General features: G+C 35.7%; 1 protein-coding gene across 3 annotated transcripts in view; it reads right to left on the bottom strand.

Moving 5' to 3' along the window:
- MINDY3 (MINDY lysine 48 deubiquitinase 3) overlaps positions 1-20572 on the bottom strand; it is a 46206-nt gene that overhangs the window by 14652 nt on the left and 10982 nt on the right. For all 3 annotated transcript variants that reach the window (XM_063150621.1, XM_063150630.1, XM_063150639.1), the window contains exons 5-10: positions 19356-19407; positions 17366-17480; positions 16878-16951; positions 16340-16419; positions 11253-11323; positions 10631-10711 (exon numbers count right to left, since the gene is read on the bottom strand). In XM_063150621.1, coding sequence (XP_063006691.1) covers positions 10631-10711; positions 11253-11323; positions 16340-16419; positions 16878-16951; positions 17366-17480; positions 19356-19407 — 473 coding nt within the window. The remainder of the gene's footprint in view (positions 1-10630; positions 10712-11252; positions 11324-16339; positions 16420-16877; positions 16952-17365; positions 17481-19355; positions 19408-20572) is intronic.

The following is a 20572-nucleotide window of genomic DNA, read 5'->3' as shown; positions in this document are numbered from 1 at the left end:
TAGGGACTGGCTAGGAAGTGGACCAAAAATTAGAATTTAACACAGACTGGTATCAGTTGAAAAGCAGGAAATGCATCATCACTACAGCAGCAAAAAAAGGTTCAAAGACTTAGAACGATACAAAAACCCAGTTGCTGACTCTCATTAAGATGAAGGCTCAATAGAATTTGGGCATTGCTTGGAATTAAATAGCAGCTTTTTTTGTAGGTTTTCCTAGGAGCTATTTATCAAACCAAGGAAAAGAGAGTCCTTAAGATCTAAAAAGGGAGGTCATTATTACCATCATACAAAGAACAGAACAGTTATGGAAAGGTCATTGATGTTTTCCTCCTCTTAGGCATCACTGAGGAAGTATTGAGACCACTGAGGTATGAAGTTCCAGGCTCTAAAAATGCCAACATATCATCTACTGTCAATCTAGGCAGACTATTGTGAAGGGTCTGTCTGGAAAGGGACAGTTAAGAGAATTATGTCATGGTAACAATGCAAGTCAAATCCTAGAACACTTACCCGTGAAGTCAGTCCTAAACCATTTGATGTTATTTGGCATAAATTTAATTTAAAAGACTATTTTGCAGAGAGATGGCCAATGAAGACTAGCTCAAGACTCCCATTTGTGTTCAGGGACATCACCCACACCAGCAGCTTGCAGTGGGCAGTGCCCTCAGCTGTTGCAGCCATGGCAGTGCCCTGCACAGCCTGCTTACCATGATTTTCTTGTGCTGGTCAATAGAATGTGCCACTGCTCTGCAGCACACTATCTTCCACAAGAGAAAGCATCAAAAAATGCCAAACAACTGGAACATACCCAAACAATATTTGAAGGAGTACAAGATTTTTTCCACTTTAGAGATGTACATGGAAAAACTGAAGGAAAGGTTCTAGACTTTTCTGTCACTATACATGAGCTCTGTGGCCACAACTATTTCCACTTCAGAATGGCAGTTGTCAAAGATCATATACTGTATCCTCCTAGGCCTTGAAGAGGGGCTATGAGTCTATCTGGGATGCAGAAAATGCTAAAAGAAAATACTTTCCTTGAATAAGAAGAGAGGAAAAAGACACAAAAGGAAGAATGCCACACCCAAAGTAGCAGAATTCTTATCAGTGGTCAGAAAATAAAATACAGGCCTTGTAGTTTAGACCAGGAAAGGACAACAGTTAATCTGAAAGCGTTCATCTAGGGATAGTGGTGGTCCTGGGGGAGGAACATTCATGACAAGCAATTTGCTACAAGGCAGTTAAAAGGAAGCAAACTGGCTCTAGCTGTACACTGCCTTGCAAAGGTGAAACAGCTGCATTTACTCTACAGTACCTGCAGTGCCTTGCTGAGGACAGAAACGAGCTCTCAACAGGGAAGAAAGAAAAGCTACATATGGACTACTTCAAACTCTTTTTCATCTTCACCCATAGTACCAGACAGAAAAGAGAGCCTACTTGATCCAAGGGTGGGGTGAGGCTGTGGAAGAAAAGCGAACACAAACCAAAGAAAAAGAAATAGTGACAGAAATCCGAGGAGCCTGTCAGTCTATTCGTCTGGAAAGTGCGGCTTCCAACATACACTCAAGTAAGTTATAGAAACCACAATATATCCTCCAATCCTTTGAGAGAGGGTGGTTTAATAAGACAGCCAACAAAAAAGCCACAGTGTTGCAGTTTTTAAAAATAAGAGAAATTCAAAAGTACAGCAAATACCTATTTACAGTTACATTGCCACAGATGTTGGTGGTTTAGTTTAAACCATTACAAGAAGGTAACAATTCACATGGTGACTTGTTAAAACATAAGAGCTTCTTGAACATGCTCCTTGCTTTTACAGACAGATCATAAAAGATTACTGTAAACCAATAAAGATTTGGTATATAGTATTTTTCTTATTCAGTTACTAGCTTGTTTTGCTCTTTTCTTATTCAGTTACTAGTTTGTTTTGCTCATCAACACAAAATGTCTTTGTTTTGAAAGTAAAAATAAATTACTGGAATTATAGATCAAGAGTCAGCAAATTTGAGTTTACTGGAATTCTTCTCTAATAACTAAATTACATACTACTCTCCAGTCAAAAGCTTAATCTGCAAGGGCAGCTTTTCAAATTATATTCACATAGCTTTTTTTTTGTTGAAAGACAGAATACAATGCTATATAAACATGAAACTTTGTTCTTAAGAGGAATCAAGCTGGAAGTGGACAAATTCCATGTTCTATGACTTCCAAAACCTCCATAATATAATTCATTCAAGATGAACTTTAGCTTCTATTACTATGCTACCATTTTCTACATAAAAAAAAAATTAATATCTAGTATCAAATACTATTTCTACATCTAGTACTATTTCAGCCTATAGACATGAGCTGATTGCTACACAACACAGTCGTGAGTATTAACATATTACTAATTCTATTTGGGAATTACAATAAGGAGGTGGGAAATGAACATGTATGACAGGAACACTTGATAGCAAACTTTAAAACAGTGAAGATGGACTGCAGAAATTTAAATCTTTCTAACACAGTTCTAACAATACTGAAAGCTGCACTTAATGTTGGAAACCAGCCCACAGTATTCAGTTTCCCACTTAAACCATATAATTCTCTCTTGGGATGACGAAAACCCTCTGACTTGCTTCAACCCAGAATGATGAAATGCTTTTTGAAAACAGACAGGATTAATTATTTTATAACTCAAATATGCCAAGTGTTTCTAAAGGACAATTCTTCACCTGGTTCATTAATCTAACAGAAATATTTTATATCTTTTCAAGTGAAATGTACACGCTTTGTGAAGCAATGAAGAAAAAAAGTACATTAATAATGGCATGTGTTCCACTGTTATTCAAAAACACCACAGTTTCATATATTATAAAAGCAGTATTGACATTTATGTTCATATTTGAAGCATATTATGTCAGGTAGCTGACACTAACAGTAGCAGAATATATTAGCTTCTATAAAATCAATTATTTTATTCTTTTATTAATTCAAAACACATTATTTTTTTTCATTACAGCTGTATTATACAGTAAAGCCCATCTCACTTCACTCTAACTGCATGAGCTCTCTTAACTGCACATGGGCAGTGACTGAATTTCTTCCCTAAATACACCTGAAATGCTTCAATATTTTCATACCACAGTCTCTGACAACTTTGGCACCTCTCTGTAACAGTTATTTTTAAAGTACACATATAAGATACCGTAAACTGTCAACTGGTAGAAGAAAATAGGATTGGACTCCCTGTAACATACAAAGAAAACAGATTTCATAAACTTCTTACGTAAAACAAACCAACACTGGGAAAGATGTACTTAAATATCTAAATGAGGTTGCTACGTGAGGTAGCTATGAGGTTGAGTTTTAGAAACAAGAGAATGTGTTATACTCACAGCTAATCACATGTAACTTCCTATGTAAGAGAAGAAAAACAGAAAATGAAGGCACTAGCTAGAGCATCCCTAAATGTGCTTCACCTTTGCTAGGAGCTCAAAGGTCCCTCCTCCATAGACAATCCCTGTCTCTGCCTTTTCTGTGCATCCTTCCACATTCAGACTTTCAATTCATTCATTTACATATCCTAACCTGAAAGTAAAGCTGCCTTATCAAAACAGGCTATTAAACGAGTAAATAAAGGGATAAAAACCTTATTTTTCAATGCTTTTTAAAAAGTGGTTAGAAATTGGTTGCTAAAGATCTTTGTGACAGTACTTGGATTAAATCTGATGCTGTACATGGATTCACCCTATGGTCCTGAGGATTCCACAGCTGTCACATGTTTTAAGGTTTTGTGGATCAAACAACAGCTACAACACAGATTTCAACCAGGTTCCTGCCATTTTTAAAATGACCCAAAGTCTCCTGATAGAAATTCTCTACACAAGTTCAGCCTGTCATGTCACCGTTTATTAGACAGTGCGCAAGTTTTGCAAAAAGCAGAACTTGGCACAAAGTTTCAGAACAGGACTACAACAGTTACTATTTTAAAGCCTATTCTTATTACTGAAGCATATGTTGGCATGCTGGGAGTCTCATTTTCTGTTTCTAGTTCCTGCATCTATCCCAATGGGGTCTGGGAACATGGGAATAAGGCAGGCTAAACAGAGAATAAAAGAATATGTAAGCTTCCACTTCCAAGGATACATGGTGCCCTGCTCAAAAAGAACATCTGGTCTTCAGACATTTTGGAGAAAAAAACATGCAAAGAGACAAATGGCCACAAAATAATTTCCTTGTTACTTTGCTCAAGAACACTTCACTTAAAAATATCTTTAATAGGCATTCACTAACTATATTTAAAACTCTGTTTCCTAAGTTCTGTAATACATTAATGACTCCAGGACATTTTCTCGGGAAGAAAAACTGTAAGGGGAAGAATGATTCCTCGGATTCCATCCAGAACATGAATTTATAACAAGGGAGCAAGGATTAACAGCCATTCACAGAGATCCATTTCCTCAAACAGAACACATAACAGGCAGATAATCAGTTCATAAGCTGAGCAACCACTCTGTCACATGGTGCATACTACATTCCCAATTCTTAGTATTCCCAGTATCACTATCTGGTATAAAAAATAAGCAGTTACTAGGCTACAATTAAAAGATAAAATAAAAGGGAAGGTACTTTGTAAAGCAAAGAACGGATGCTGTGAGCCTGGCACTATCAAGGTTTATGATTTCTACCTCTTACCTCATCTAAAGGTACATAGGGCATGTGGAGAAGTTGTTCATTTTATTTGCCTTCTCTTCAGTGTATTACTATAGGCATATTACATTCTATATTTTGGAAGACTGGTTTAACTTTTAGGGCTCTTAAAAAATTCTGTGTGGAAATGACTCCAAATTTCCCATTCAAAGTTCAATTTCTGGAATGATTCCACAAAGATAACCCCTGATAAGGAATATACGAATTGCTATGACCTAACTGGGGCCTGCCAGTACCTGATGGGAACCTATAAGAAAGGTGGAGAGGGATTTTTAACAAGAGCATGAAGTGACAGGACAAGTAGAGATGGATTCAAACTGAAAGACAGTAGGTTTAGATTAGATATTAGAAAGAAATTCTTTACTGTGAGGGTGGTGAGGCACCAGAACAGGTTGCCCAGAGAAGCTGTGGCTGCTCCATCTCTGGAGGTGTTCAAGAGCAGGCTAGATGGGGCTCTAGGCTAGATGGGGCTCTGAGCAACCTGGTCTAGTAGAAGGTGTCCCTGCCCATGGCATGGGGGCTGGATCTTTAAGGTCCCTTCCAGCCCAAACCATACCATGATGTGACATGTGTATCAGAAAAAAGGTAGTTCAAGATGGAAAAAATGTAAATCTAGAAGTGAATGAACTGTTAGGATATAGTTCTCAATAAACTTAACATATAACGTCAAAAATTAAGCACTTGGGTGAACTAGAGAAGGCACATAAAAGCACAAATAATCAAATGTACAGAACAAATCTGCACAAGAAAATACTAAATAGAGAGAGAACTCTCAGGCTGGCCTTTCTACTATAAAACTCATTTAGGATTACGTATGAACTTATGAAATGCTGTGTTATTCAGAAAAACTTAAGTTCATTTAGCAATAGCATTTACACTACAAATCTTAAACCAACCAGTATAGTATATTCAATACTTTTTGGGAGCCCACAGTTCCCACACCCTCCATCAACATTAATTTTAAAAATCGCTCTCCTCCTGCAGAAAGGAGCTCTTAAATTAACAATAGGAATATTTGAAGAGTCAATGCTGATTTAGTCAGGTGAGGACTATCGTCAAAAACAGAACAGCATTTGCCTCCCTGGTCTGAAACAGCACCCAGAAAATGGGAACCCTACTTTAGTCTAGAAATGATTTCTGCTGTTGTCTCACACATCTATATCTTTTCCATTTAGATGTCCAGACTGTTCCAACAGAATCAATTCCTCTCACACTTAAAACTACAGAAAACTCTATGGCCATGTGCTCTGTAACCATTTTCTGAAGTGGAATCTTCAAAATGTGATCTTAATTTCTTCTTTGATGAAAACATATTTTTCAAAATTTGGTTACCTGCTGGACATGGAAGTGAAAAACAAAAGGAAGTGCAAAGACATTTTTCACTCCCTTCCCTAAGTAGAGTTCTTAAATTAAAGGATACACATAGGTTATTTTTGTAGAAACTGGAGCTATTAACACATAGTTATAATGACTGATTTTTTACACATGCATTTTGTTTCCTTTCACAGCACTGACAATCTCTGTTGGTGTTTTGAGCCTAATGCTGCACCAACTCACACTCCCCTCGGCCCTGCTCTGGTAAACACCACTGCCCCACATTTAGCTCTCCTATAGCAGTGGCAGTGTTTGCTGAGGTGCCCTTCAGCTGAACTCTGATGAAAGAGATTGCTTAGGAAGAGAAGTCAATGTTCTTTCTTCTGAGAGACAATGCTATCAAGGATGCAGAAGAAAGGCCCTGAGAATGTGTAGAACAGGTTACAGTGATCAAAGTCAGGGAAATAAAAAAATGTAATCCAAAACCAATGTGGTTCCATGAGTCCAGAACAGGACATTTTCCTTCAAAAGCAGTAATTTGTAACTTATTCAGATTTCTTAGACAGGCGTTTTCTCTGCTTATCTGACTCTTCAAGTCTAGAAATGCCACAATGCTGTAACTGAAAATAGATAGCCAATTCTGTGATGGCCTCTGTGCTCAAAGACATAGAAACAAAAGAAATTTCTTAAAGCCCTACACAGCTGAAGTGTCCCCACAGTTTCAATCACCTGAAGTCAGCAGACATACATTTATTCCATGCTGTCTTTTCACTTTCAATGAGTCTGAATTCAAACTTCAGCACAATGTGGATTTGCATGTCGCAACACAATTTAGAAAGCACCTATTAACCTCCTGCTGTTCCTATTGTTTGCACTGGAACATTTTCTTGTTATATTTTGCATAACCTTTCAACTTGTTGGTACTCTTTTATACAGTGTCTGACCATATTTTGGCATTCCTAGAAGTTCTGAGTTGTCTCAGCCTGTCAAAACTTCCTATAAGTATCATAAAAATAATTTTAAAATGCCTGTACAGCATTTCATCCAGAACATCACAGCCTCATTTAGAGCTGCCCCACTTCCTACTCTCTCTTATCCCTACAATGAAAGAGAAAAAACAACACAAAAAGACTGTAGTAATAAAGCAGATTTTTAGGGAACATTTACAATATCACATATTTGCCTTCACATTGTCTGACAGAGCATGCAGGGAAGTTCATTGTATCAGATGAAATATCCCTTGTTTGCTTTTGTTGGACTGAAGCCATTTGAAAGTTTTTCTATTTACTGAAAGGAAGAGTGGGCAGAGAGAGGCAGAAATGATGGCTGCTTGGATTTAGTAGCCTATAGATAATCTACCTTGCTGTAAATGCACAGCCCATGACCACTAGGAGTAATAGCCACAGTTATTATTTTCAGAAAACATTAAATCTGGACTGCTGAGCATTAAGCAGCTTTCTGACTTTATCACACAACAGTTGTGAAGAAAAATAATATGATGGTACTACTTATGGCTTTTGCTAGGGAACCCCCTGCAATGATTCACAAAGTTTTTCCAGCTCTATTATGACACACACAACTATCAGAGTTTTGAAGAACTATTGAGATAATATAGATGTTTGCATGTGCTTCCTGACTTCAACATTTACCCATCTGCAGAATAAGCTGTAGTATTTTTCAAGACAGTCTACCCTAGAAATAAAGATGTGAGGTTCCATTTCATATATTTCCAGATTCTGTTTTCTTTCCAAAAGATCTAAGTACAAATAATTATTTGGCCGATGACAGGCTGGTTATGTCCCAGACAACAAAACTACTGATACTGTCTTTAATAAAATGTGCTTCAATCAAAACAATAAAGAAATTATTTGTTATTTCTCTCTATCTCCAAATCTCTGTACTAAAACAAGGATAGTAACTCACTGAGTACATACAGAAATGGTATGACAGTCAAGATGTGGAGATGAAGACCATGCAGGTAGAAGAAAACTTACTCTTCTAGTAACAGGACAAACTGCTGACCCATTGTAGACTTGTCTTAAAACTAGGAATTGACTCAACTGTCTCTGTTTACAGCTATTTCATGCAGCAGCAGTTACAAGAGAGCTCAAGCCAAACTACATACTTTGGTAAATTAATTTTCACTTTAAGCTATAAATGTGACCTTCAGCCAAAGATACTGTGCTGCATTTTGCACATTAAAATACATTGAAAATATAGAGAGTTTTAGAATGGCAGCAATGAACAAAATCATTTATTTTACAAAATAAAACATTTCTACAGTCACAGCTAAAAGAATGGTCCACATTTAGAGCAGTGCAAATGTATTCTGGCAGACAACAATAGAAGTCTACAAAATTTAAATCAAAATGTTCTGAGATAGAAGAGTGTGGTGGTTTATTGTTCATTCCACTGATAGAAGAAAAATGCTTATCACTCATCTAGCATAAAAATCTGAATCCAACATCTAAATACTGAAGAACAGCAGCCAGCTTTCTTTCTTTAAGTAGAGCAGTATGCAGAATTTGAGTAAAACCTTTTGCTTGTTAAACCTCCAAGCTGAAGGAAATGAAGATTCTATTCTGCTCCCTAATTTTTCCATGCTAGTTGTCTATAGGAAGATTGCTGTTTCTAGATTTCTAGACCAAATTACTCAGCTAATGACAAAACTGACTACAGTTCTGCTTTAAAGAATAATTACTAATTGCCTAACATTATTCTATTCCAAAAATAAGGCCTTATGCTCCTGTAAAATATATGCAGCTTGAAAGAATGAAAACTCAATTGTTGTTTTTTTTAATTTAATCAGCACTGGTTTTGCCTCCACAGTTCATTTTTCTCTTTCCATTTTGAACATTTCTTTCTCATGTAATCAAACTCACCACCAAACTAGAAGCTACATCCTCGGTATCAAACACATTTACACAACTACACATGCTACTTTAACAACGTGCTGATAACCCTCGGCAACAAATTCAAGTTTCTTCCTGCAGTTTTTGACATGTAGCTTCAACTGACTGTCAACACAATTTGTATTTCCACTGCAGTTGACATCTCTGCTCCACCTGAAAAGCTCAACAACTGCTACTTTAGAAAGGGTGAGGTTAGACACTTAAATTCAAAAACTAAGAGCTTTTATACACCTTCAGTTCCTGCTTTGCCTAATAATAATAACAAAAAAAAATCTAAGAAATTCTTTGCCAAGACCATGTCAATTCTTTGTTCTGTTTTTTAATAATCACAAGCTGAAGTTCTACACAGCCTAAGTGGAGTTCAGTCAAGAAAGGAGAACCAATTGGAGACCAATTGACACCCAGTTAGTCTAAACCCAGGAAACCCTTCAGCATCCTAAAAGAAATAGCATTAGAAGTGGATTTTTGTCAGGAAATGGCCTCTGCAGACACTGAGCATTAGCTGTGATAATTGTGACAGGAACACTGGACTGGCATTAACAGAGCAATTATACCTATTTGCATCACACTGCTGTCTACATGGTACTGACTTTGATGATATCATTCAGAAAAACTGGGGATAAAATTTCAAAATTGAAATAAAAAAGCTTTACTAGAAAAAACTGGGGAGAGAGTAAAGCAGAAAACAAATATCCAAAGGTGAAGAAGGACTTTTCCATGGAGTAAGGAAGAAAGAATATTTATCTGACATCAGGGATTAGAAGTTGGCAAATAAAATATTTCAATGTGTAAAACTGGCTAATTAATTTCGAGGATTTTTTAAATTTTAACTTTGAAGATTAAAAACTACTACTTCACAAACTTTCAATATATTGTGGAGGCTTGTTTCTTAGTAAGAAAAATCTAGGCATTGTGTTGTCTTCCTAAAGATTAGGCAAAAGTTTTACTTAAGGAAATTCAACTGTTTCAGAATTTACAGTTTTATCTTTGTTGTATGTTCCGGTATTTATTTTCAAGATTTATAGTTAAAGTTTTAATTAACTTTTTAAGATATAAGGTATAGGGAAGTTAACTTCTAATAAGTACCAATAAATATACTAGTAGGTACCATTCAAAATTTCAATAAAATTTTTAATCAGAAACAGGTGTTCTATAAAAATAAAATTGAAGGTAAGCAACTTACAGTCTTCAACTAAAGAAACAGAAACTGTCTCCCTGGAAAATCTGGTCTAAGATTCTAAACTGAGAGTCCTCCTGAAAGCATTTTATGTTTTACAGCCTACAGTAGATATCCAACAGAATATATATATAAAGAATTATTGTAACAGTCCCGATATCTATTTTAAATCTAGAACAACCAACTACAGATTAAAAATTGTGAAATACTGTCAGGGAAATGAAACTGCTACATAAATCTCTCTTACACTATAGAAATTTAAGACAGTACTTACCCCAAGTATGGTGTTCCAAAGCATAAACTACCCCCAGCCCAATAAATTAAACTAAAACTGGAAGACTTCACACTGCAAGTTATGAAATATTGCTTAAGTATGGGAACAACTCTGCCTCCAAGGGAAGGCTTAATTAACAGTTTTAGTCACTATGTTTTTACATCAAAGCCACATAAAAGTCACCTTGTAGCAAGATCTGTACTTTGAATTTATATGATGCTTATCTGCCTGAGGTTACCAAAACCACATCTAACATACCTTGGCAAAGAAGACTGTGAGGTGTGTTTCACTGCCAAGTATCCAAATGGGAAATTTTGGAGATTTCAAATAGGAGCCAACCTAAAAAGGTGCAGCAAAATCAGAAATACAAAGCAAACCCAGAAATGTCATCTAGTTAGTGACTAAATTAATGAAAATTTAGTTAGTTTTCAGAACCATTAGTACTCCACTGATACAAAATGTTTAATAAAATGATGTGTTTAGCTTGCAGACAAGTACTATACTTAACAATACTATAATCAGATACTAATGAAAGGTAGAAGTCCACTTGATTTATTAACTGGCTTTGGATTAATTAATTTAGAATCTACATTTATTTAATAAATTAAAGGACAGCCAGTTGCAGTCAATACACCAATATTCTGCCAACTACATTATTTTCTTTAACTCTGCGTTAAGCTAAAGGAATTTAATATAGACTATGAAGAAAGCATTTTATCATATATTTGTCTTAATATATGTCTCAATATATGAATTTCAACATTATTTGGAAGTTCTTTAAGATTTCTAATAGTACACAGTAAAGCTTTCAGTAATACTGTTAAAAAAGCCCACAACACCTTAATGAAAGAAAAATTAAGTTATGTAGAAAACAGCTTACCTTACAATATCTCAGTGATTCCATCAATGTCAAAAAGCCTACTGTTGCCTGTTTGTGTATGCCAAGAAGTTCTGTTCAAAAGAAAATACAAAATCTATTCAAGAAAAATCTGCAAATTCTGTTTTAAGCCATTTTTTCTCACTTTCAAAATTGGTGAAATAATAACAATTTAGAAACAACAGCAAATCATCAAAATATAGTCAAAAATGGTAATTTGTCTCTCTACAAAACAAGATCTCTATAAATAAGATCTCTCTATAAAATAAGATCCAGACTCAAGGTTTTAAGAGGTTCCTGTTGATAGTCTCTTTTAAAAACCTGCTGGACTTTGTAGGAGGGGAATATTTACAATTTACATCACAATTATTCTTAGAAAAGTCTAAGAAGAATAGCTATTTTCAAGAAAAGAAAATCCCATATACATGCATAAATGAATGCCTTTTCCTCTCTCCCTCTTTTTTCTTGAAGTTCCTTGGTCATATTTATCTTAAGCATTTCACATTCTGAATAATAAAACACAATTTTTGAAATAACAATTTTTTAAGTAGAAAAACGAATTTGATTTTTAATACTGACTTCCATTTAAAGCTCTCAAACACAAACAGCTGCCAGAAATAGCTGAAATATTTATGTACTACTGACTGGAAGAGCACTTACAGAGCCTTACTTGAGGTCCTCTAATATAAATAAAGAGAAAGTACGTCAAAATTCAAGCTTCAAACCTAATTATACAGATTTGGAAGAAGCTCTGGGCTTTCATATACATCACCTAAGGAGCTCCAAGTACTGTCTGCTTAGAGCAGCTCTGCTGGATGCCCAAACACTGTCTAACTAGAGCAGCACATACTGGAAGCATACACTATGATCAATTTAAGAATATCTGGATTTCCTTTATTTTGTTGAACACTGATTTCCATATTTGAAAGTTCACTCTAAAACACTAAGCCTCAACCAAATACAGATACAGAAGGTGGTATAGAATGTAATCTTATCCCCCAAAGAGTTGCAGCTGAACCAATAACTAAAGATTAGGAACAGGTCTAATGTTAACAGGCCACACCTGTAGCCAATAAGAACAAGTGGTATAAAAGAGTGGATTGGTGGGATCAGGACTCAGATGGTTACTGCAAGGACCAGGAAGAGTCAATGCTTAGAGGAACTGCCTACAAGAAACATCGAGGCGGTATGAAACTCTGCAATATGGAATCCTTGCAGTATAATGATAATAGAACTCTTGATGTATAAAACAAGTCATCTGTGTATAACAGCACAAAACTGACATCTTTACCAATGGGCTAAAGCCTCAGGACCATAGCAAGTGAAAGAAGCCATTCTGAATTTAAAAGATTCCTGGATTTGCAGAAGTGAACTCTGCAGCACCAGGCTTGCTATATTCCCTTCACCAACTTCAAGTTTACCTCACTGTATTTTGCAACAGTGCAGAACAGTTGTTATAGTAATGGTTTCATTTTTCCCTCTACTATTAAGCAAAACTCCCCATATATACAACTCTGAAAATCAAAACCCAAAAAACTTACAAACATAAGCTTATAAGCTTATTCACTACCTTTGTGTCTGGAAGTACAACTCCTTCCTTACAGTGTGAGCTATACATATTAAAATGATCTTTGCAGTGTAGAATTCTTTGATCTGAAAGCTGCGCTTTTACAGATTACCTTCAAACTTGCTTGGAATTAAAATATTCAGAGTGCATAGATTATCCTTTGCAAAACCTCATTATCTCCTGGCAAATAGCTGAGTGGCTATAAATTGCCATATGCTGAGACAATTCATCCTTTCTTTGAGCTGGGGGAAAGAGAGCTATAGCCCAATTAAAAAAACTAGTGAAGAATCCTGCAAACCAGGGAACAGCTAAAATACAGAAATAGCACATTTATACATGCAATGAAGGAAATGAGTGGCAGAAGTAAGCAACAGTACATTAGAGAAGTAATTTTATGCATCACATGTATTTCTTAAAAACCAGTAACAAAAATCAATGAGAAGTCCAGTCTGCTAAACAGGGGCTTCATATGTAAGTGCCAATACCTGGGCACAGAACAACTAAGTCACATGTAAATAATACTTACTATTTGGAAATTTATTTATTCAAAATAATTTATTATTTTGAATAAATAAATGTATTAAATAAATAAATAAATAAATAAAATAATTATTTATTTATTAAAAAGAATTCAATGCTTAAGTAGTTTGTTCCCCTGAAAGATAACTATATGAGAACTCTCACTGATAACTAGAGAGTGCTGTGATTCTGGATAGAACAATAGCCACACTGTGAATATTCTGAGTTTTTAGTAGTCAAGCTCCACAGACTGTGTATCTGTGCAGGAAGCTCTTAGGTTAACTTCAGCTTGTAGTCACTGACCTACCTATGCCTCCTTCAGAATGAGCCAACAGAGAGGAGAGACACAAAAGCAAAAACTACTCTCAGTTGATTTACAAAGAAACAAAAGGAGATTAGCTGCACTAAATCAAAGTTTATTCTGTGAATATCCTCACCCCACAAAGAGAGAAGATGACTGGAAGACATCTGATAACACCAAAGATCAACTAAGAAAATGAATATTTATGCCTCTTGTCACAAAGTTAGATTCTCTCGCTTGGAAAAGCACTTTTGCAAAGGACTCAAATTTCTGAACCCATTTGTTTCCATCCGCATCAGCACAGCGCCACCCAGCGGCCACACCAACCCCACAAATCCCTGGCACCTCCCGGGAAAAGCAGCTCCAGCCCCGGCTGCATTCATAGGGAACTGCTACAGTGCATGGAGGAACAACGGCCCTAAAAAAGCAATAAAAAATACCAACTACCTCCCCGTATCTTCCCACCGTGGATAGCTGTGGCAACAGAAGAGATCAGAATAAGAAGAAAGGTTTAAAGGAGAACATGTAGATAGTCAAAGAAGAGATATCACTGGCATTTTTACCACCACTGGCCAAGAACAATTCCAGTTCGTAACTCCTACCCTGTTTGGAAAATATGCAATACTGTGAGAGCCAGTGCTCTGAGAATAATCTGCAAAGAGATGGTAATTCCTCAAGTTTGCAACTCAGTCTGTTCTTTTGTCACTGCTAAAATTACTGGCAGTACCTTTACAATGGCTTATAAATAATTTTAATTATTTATTAATTAAAAACTGCTTATCTAAATAGTTGAAAAAGAGGTAAAGTGACTTCAGATAACTTCTGATTAAAACAGTATTCAGTCGTTGTTATTTTGATACCTTCAGCCCTTCTACGTGAAAAGCTCATAAGCGTCGACGTGAAAGAAGCTGAAGGTTTTACACACAAAGAGAAACAAAATCCAAGAGAAATGCTCAAAGAAGAAAAGATGACAAAAAGGATTTCTAAATAAAGGAAATGTGACAATGTATCCAAAATTCAGCCTAGCCTAAGAAGCTGTGAACAGTACCAGCTGCTCTTTATCTCTCTTTTTGATAGACTATAACAAATCACTTGGTAACAAATATGTTTATAGACTTAGGACTGTGTATAAGCAGGTTCTGGCTGTAATTATCCAACAGCTTCAAGAAAATGGAGGGCTCCCAACATAAAGTCCAATTACTGGACTGCTCAGAAAAACTAACAGGACACATAACACCAGATCCTTCAGAAGTACTAAAGATCATTTTCTATTCCTCCGCTCTCCACAAAAAGACAGATCTATGGGAGCTCTCACTCTAGGTTTTTGGGGCAGAACTGACTGAGAACCTAAATGCTGACTTATACTGTGTCCAAAGCAAGTTCAGCATTTTCAGAAAAGAAAAAAATTCCAATCTGGATAACTAAGAAAAAGCCTACCAAAAAGATAATCTGAAAGGCAAATGAGGGAATGAACTCACAATTTTCAAAACTAATATATTAAATTGCAGAACAGCAACTTAGCCTAATGTAAAGGAAAGCTCCTAGAAAATTCAGATTGATCGATCATAATCTAAAAATTCAGAAAGATATATCATAATCAAAAAGGGAAAATTAAAAATACTGAAGAAAACATACAGATAAAACCCAGAAGGCTAATTGAAACAAATTTCTATTAGAAATAGGGAGGATAAATAATAACAATGTCAAATAGAGAAATGTTAGAATATCCAAATGACCTTCTGTAAGTCTGAAAGCATAGGCTGCATGAAATCATAACCAAGAGCAAGTCTAAGATGTCTCAAGGGAGATTATATTACTTGTTCATCATCAAACCAGAACATTTTGATTCAGGTCTTGCATGGATCTGTCCTGAACCTCATTTCAAGTAAGTATTTTCTGTGCCAACTTAGATGATGGAAAATCATGGTAAGAAACATGCTTATGAACCAGAGACAGACTTTGCAGCAGTTAAAGAGGAGATGTGAACAAGTCAAACTGTTCCTGTTTTCATATAATCTCTATTTGCAAAATGAAACCCAAAACCCACAAAAGCTCTCTAATCATGAGCCTCCACTGAATCACTCCACTATGTCAATGTTTTTCCTGCACTGGGGAGACCAAAACTGGACACCCCACCCCAGAGTTGGTCCCACAAGTGCCAGAGAGAGGGAAAGAACTACCATTTCTCTTCAGCTGCTGGCCACCCTCCTGCACAGCCCTGCTTGGCCAGGAGGACACACCAGGGAGTGAGTGCAGCTCACTGCCCACAAGGGACTCAGGTCCTTTCCTGCCAGGCTGCTTCCCTGCCAGCCAGTGCTGCCCTGTGCTCTTCCACAGGTTTATTCCATCCTGGAAGGAGGACTTGGCTGCACCTCAGGACATTACTGTCAGTCCATTTCTCCAGTTTGGTGTGGCTGTTTTGAACAGTGGCCTTGTCTTCAAACTTCCCAAACTGCAGAGACTGCACTCCCTTCCATCATCCGTGTAACATCTACATACAACTTGTAGCTGACAATCCTGTATTCACTGATATTCACATCAGCAATTTCATGCAAGTATGTTTTACTTCCATCTGAAATCTACTTAATTCAAAGGGCAGTAAACAAGGAGACTATCAAAACAGAAATGGAATGTATTCCCAATCTATAGGTCAGCATCTCAGATTATGTAAAAAATAACAAGCATAAACTAGAACCAACTTACTCATTCCTGAACATTCTCTGTCTCCATCCCACACGTTAGAAACAGCATGTCCAGTCAACAGCAGATTAATCAAACTTTGGCTACACAACAGAAAGAAATTATGTAAGATGTAAGATATTAAAAGGGACATGAAATTTATTTCAAAAAATGTGGTTATCTGTAACAAATTGAAAAATTATTGAATTACCCAAGCAGACATTTTGCAACTATTTTCCATTAACAAGTATGTATTTTAATTCAGGAACCCTAATTATCATTTCCAATCTTTCAAACATGAACTTGAAATGCAGTCCTGAATTTGAAAATTTTCCATCTGAAAATTCAATGAGAACAGAAGCATTTCCTCAGAACTGATGTACTAAAAGGAGTTAGAAGGGAAATAGACACACTTTTCAGTGTTGCTTTTAGTTATTTTTAAGTTACAATTGAGTCTCTCTTTCAATGTCAGTAACTTCCTAAAAGAATGATCAGTTACATAAGACAAAAAATTAGCTCAAAAATCTATTTTAAGTGGTAGCAAACTTTTTTTGCAGCTTACCTTCCATGACCATAAACAGGATCTATCAATGGCTCAGTTGCATCTTCAATTTCATTTTTTATGTTTTCTATACCCTGTAGAAAAATTATAAACATTTTTGCCATCTTAAGGAATGAGCTGCAACATTTATACAACAGAATGCAACAGTGAAACACTGGGAGGCTGATGTTTTTACATGAACTGATAAAGGCTGCTTTCTTTTCAAAGGAAAATATTTTCAAACATCTTGCAAGGAAGGATGTTTTCAAAATCTGTAAGTCCAAGTCTCCCAGATCAAAAGAGAAAAAGACAAACCAAAACCCAAAAAACCCAAAGGACTGAGCCTTTCAAATTTTTAGGCTGGACCTGTACTGCAACAATTTATCTGGACTTGACTTAGTTCATCAGTTTACTTGTTCACCTTTTACAGAAAAAGGGTTACATGATCAAACTTTCTCTTAAGAAAGAAATAAAACCCACCCAAAAAATACATCAAGCAACCCACAAACCTTTGTCAGTATTACAGAATACAGAAAGAGCAATACTCCAAATCTGTTTGTCCATGCTGAATATTGATCCCAAACTGCAGCCTTCAGTTCAGGGAAGCTTTTGAATGCTCGTTTGCTAAAGACAAAAAACAATAACAAACAACAGAAAAGAAGCATGTATTGAGATGAAGCATTAGAATAGTGTCACAAAGCACTACCTAGAATTACTAACACCTAACATGAAAATGTCAAAGTAGAGCAGATCTGGTGTTATACACAGAATGACACAGCAGCTCCTCTGGAGTTACAGTAACTGCCATCTGCAGATGAGAAATAATTCTGGAGCAAAACGCAAAAAAGAGCCATTTTTATATGCAAACATTAAGCATGAAGTTACAAATATGTGTGAAAAGCCTGAGTGGCTTGCACCACCACTGTAATTCTATAAAGCAATGTTACTGAAATTGCAAATAGACTGTATGTCACCAAAAAACATTGGCACTATGTAGGGTTCTGAACGACATTCAGCCCAGAAACAATGGAGAAAAACCTTCTACTTAACCAGGTGAGACTATCTTCCAGGATTTTGAAGCAATTATTTCATTTCCCATAAGAATTTGACTTTGTTAGATACTAGCTCTGGAAAAAGTAAATAGTTCAAAACATTGAACAGTGGTACACTGACATTTGGGATATTATCTTATTGCATAATATGGTGACTGCCTGGATGATAAGGTAACACCATGTGATCATATGTTTAAAAAGGAAAAAAACTGAAATAAAAACTGAGGAAAGGAAGAAATTCACCAATATCCCAGTGAAACAACACACTTGCAATTCCTTGGGTAGTTAGAGCTAAATATTACATTTCAGAACACAAACATTAGTTTGAATAATTCAAACTAGATCATAGTCTTTGCTTAGCTTACACAAACGGTACATTATTTTTTTTCTGATTTCTTGCACACTTTTAGTAAGCTTTGTTTAAAAAAGAAACAAAGATCTACAAAAATATATCCACAGATGGGTTTACTCTGGCTAATACTTGATTTCTAAACATCCTTTCTTCATCAGTAGAGTACACATGGCATACAAGGTATGCAAGGTAAAGCCAGTTCTGAAATCCACCTAATGTCTAAAGGCAAATGCCAGAGCACTGATTCCAAGGAGAATGACAGAAAAAATTTAATTTGGTACCACAAGTCCAAAGACTGAAAGGCTGAGCAGGAGGGGAGGACGAAGGGCAAGAAATTAGTGTTTTGATCAGCTAAGGTTATACAAATTTTATATTTTCCTTGTTCTTATTTCCTTCTATGACAATGGGTTTAAAAAATAAACTATAATTACTACCGGTAAAATGAGCTGTGGTTATTTCAGTTCTAATTAGCCACATTTTCCACCTCAGGTGTTTTTTGGAATTCTGCTGCTCTTTATCTACTCTTTGGGGATTGATTTGCATAATATTCACCCAACTGTTCGCTATGAAAATAAAAGGCAGTTACCTTTAAATATAAACTCACTAGAACTGTGAGCTCTGGGTTTAGACCCCAAAAAAAGAACTATGTTTAAAGTATGAAACATTTAAAAAAAAATACTTCTTATGACATCTCAAATCAGGAAAAAGTACCGATGACATTATATTTATAGAGGAATAACATCTTTAACTTAAATAGTAATCTTGATTAGATCCCCAGAACCCTATGTTCATAAACTTGAAATGCATAAACTATCTAGCCAATTTATCACATTACATTGCTCCAGTTTTATTTTAAAGCCTAATACTTATGCTCAAAATGATATTCCACTTAAAATGTTCCATTTAAATGTCCATTTAAAATATTCCACATAAAATGAAAGAAAAAACACAAAACCCCCCCAAACCAAAACTTGAAATCCAAGTTTATCCTGACGAGTAATACACAAAAAGCTCCTCAGCATACCCCTTTCAGGCCTGTGAGTATTAGTGTAACTTCAAAATATTGCATTTTAAATGTTCCAACATATTACTTACTGAATTAATGCATGAAATCGCTCAAAGCCAAGCTCTTCGACAGCCAAGGCAGCTATACACAAGAGACACTTTTCAGCACTACACATGGCAAAAAAATGACACAAGATACACACAGCAAGCTAGAATACTTTCAAGCTCTAATTAAATTTTTAATCCTCTCCTGACTTTTAAATTTAACTGATTAGTATAAACTAATTTACTGCAACATTAAGATTCCACCATACAAATTAGTGAGAACATTTCTATTTGGACTAATCAATTTATTAAAAGCACAAAGCCACTGGCATGCTGGAAATATTTGTCATATACTGAGCTGTTGATTTTGTACAAAATGTGGCTGTTACAAAGTCACCAGGCATATGCATACTATAGATATAATTTTGCAGGTCAACAAGAAGTACTATTTCCTAGAAAAGCAAGCATGATTATTTGGATCATTTTATCAGTGTAGGTAAGCTGTATTTTTTTTCTTTGAATAGACACTTCTGTTACTGAAATTTAGTTCTTTTTTCCCCTTTAATGCTTATTTATTACAAACAAAAAAGTAGAATTATTCTAAACAGTGTTACATAATCTGTTTTTAAGTAAGTTCTTGTTGTTTTCTTTCAATAATGGATAAACAGCCTTTCAAATTAGTGTGCATCCAGGACATAAAAAAATACAGCATTAGTGTCTTCCCAAGTTCAACACAGGCTTTATACCTTTACTTTTCTTTATCTTTCTGCTAGTAGAGCAATACACAAAACAGCCAGATGTGCTTTCTGATAGATACCACTTGATGCTGAGTATTGAAACAATGCCTGATCACCGAGCTACAGAATGTGGCTGCACACAACTCTGTTAAGATGTGAAGCCATTAGGGCTAGTACCACTGATCAATTTTCCACACCAGAATTCCCCAAAAGGCATTTTATGCCTATTCTGATTGTATTTTGAAAGATGTACTTAATTTGCCCTACATGCAAATACAACTGATTCTCAAGCAACAGAATACTTTCATTTTCTGCTTAAGAAATAGAACAGCAGCAGTCTTAAGAATTTTAGTTTGTGTCATTTGAATAACTACAAGGAATTGCTTAGATTACCAAGAGTAAAACTGGACTTAAAAGAATGTATTTTAAAGACATTTTTATAAAATATGAAACAATGAATTTAAACTGCAGAAAATGCTAAATTGCAGAAAACTAACCTTGCTTGAAGAACACATGTTTTTGTAA

Source organism: Melospiza melodia, chromosome 1 (assembly GCF_035770615.1).
Source record: "Melospiza melodia melodia isolate bMelMel2 chromosome 1, bMelMel2.pri, whole genome shotgun sequence".
Taxonomy (NCBI): domain Eukaryota; kingdom Metazoa; phylum Chordata; class Aves; order Passeriformes; family Passerellidae; genus Melospiza; species Melospiza melodia.
This window is presented reverse-complemented; position numbering and strand designations above follow the sequence as displayed.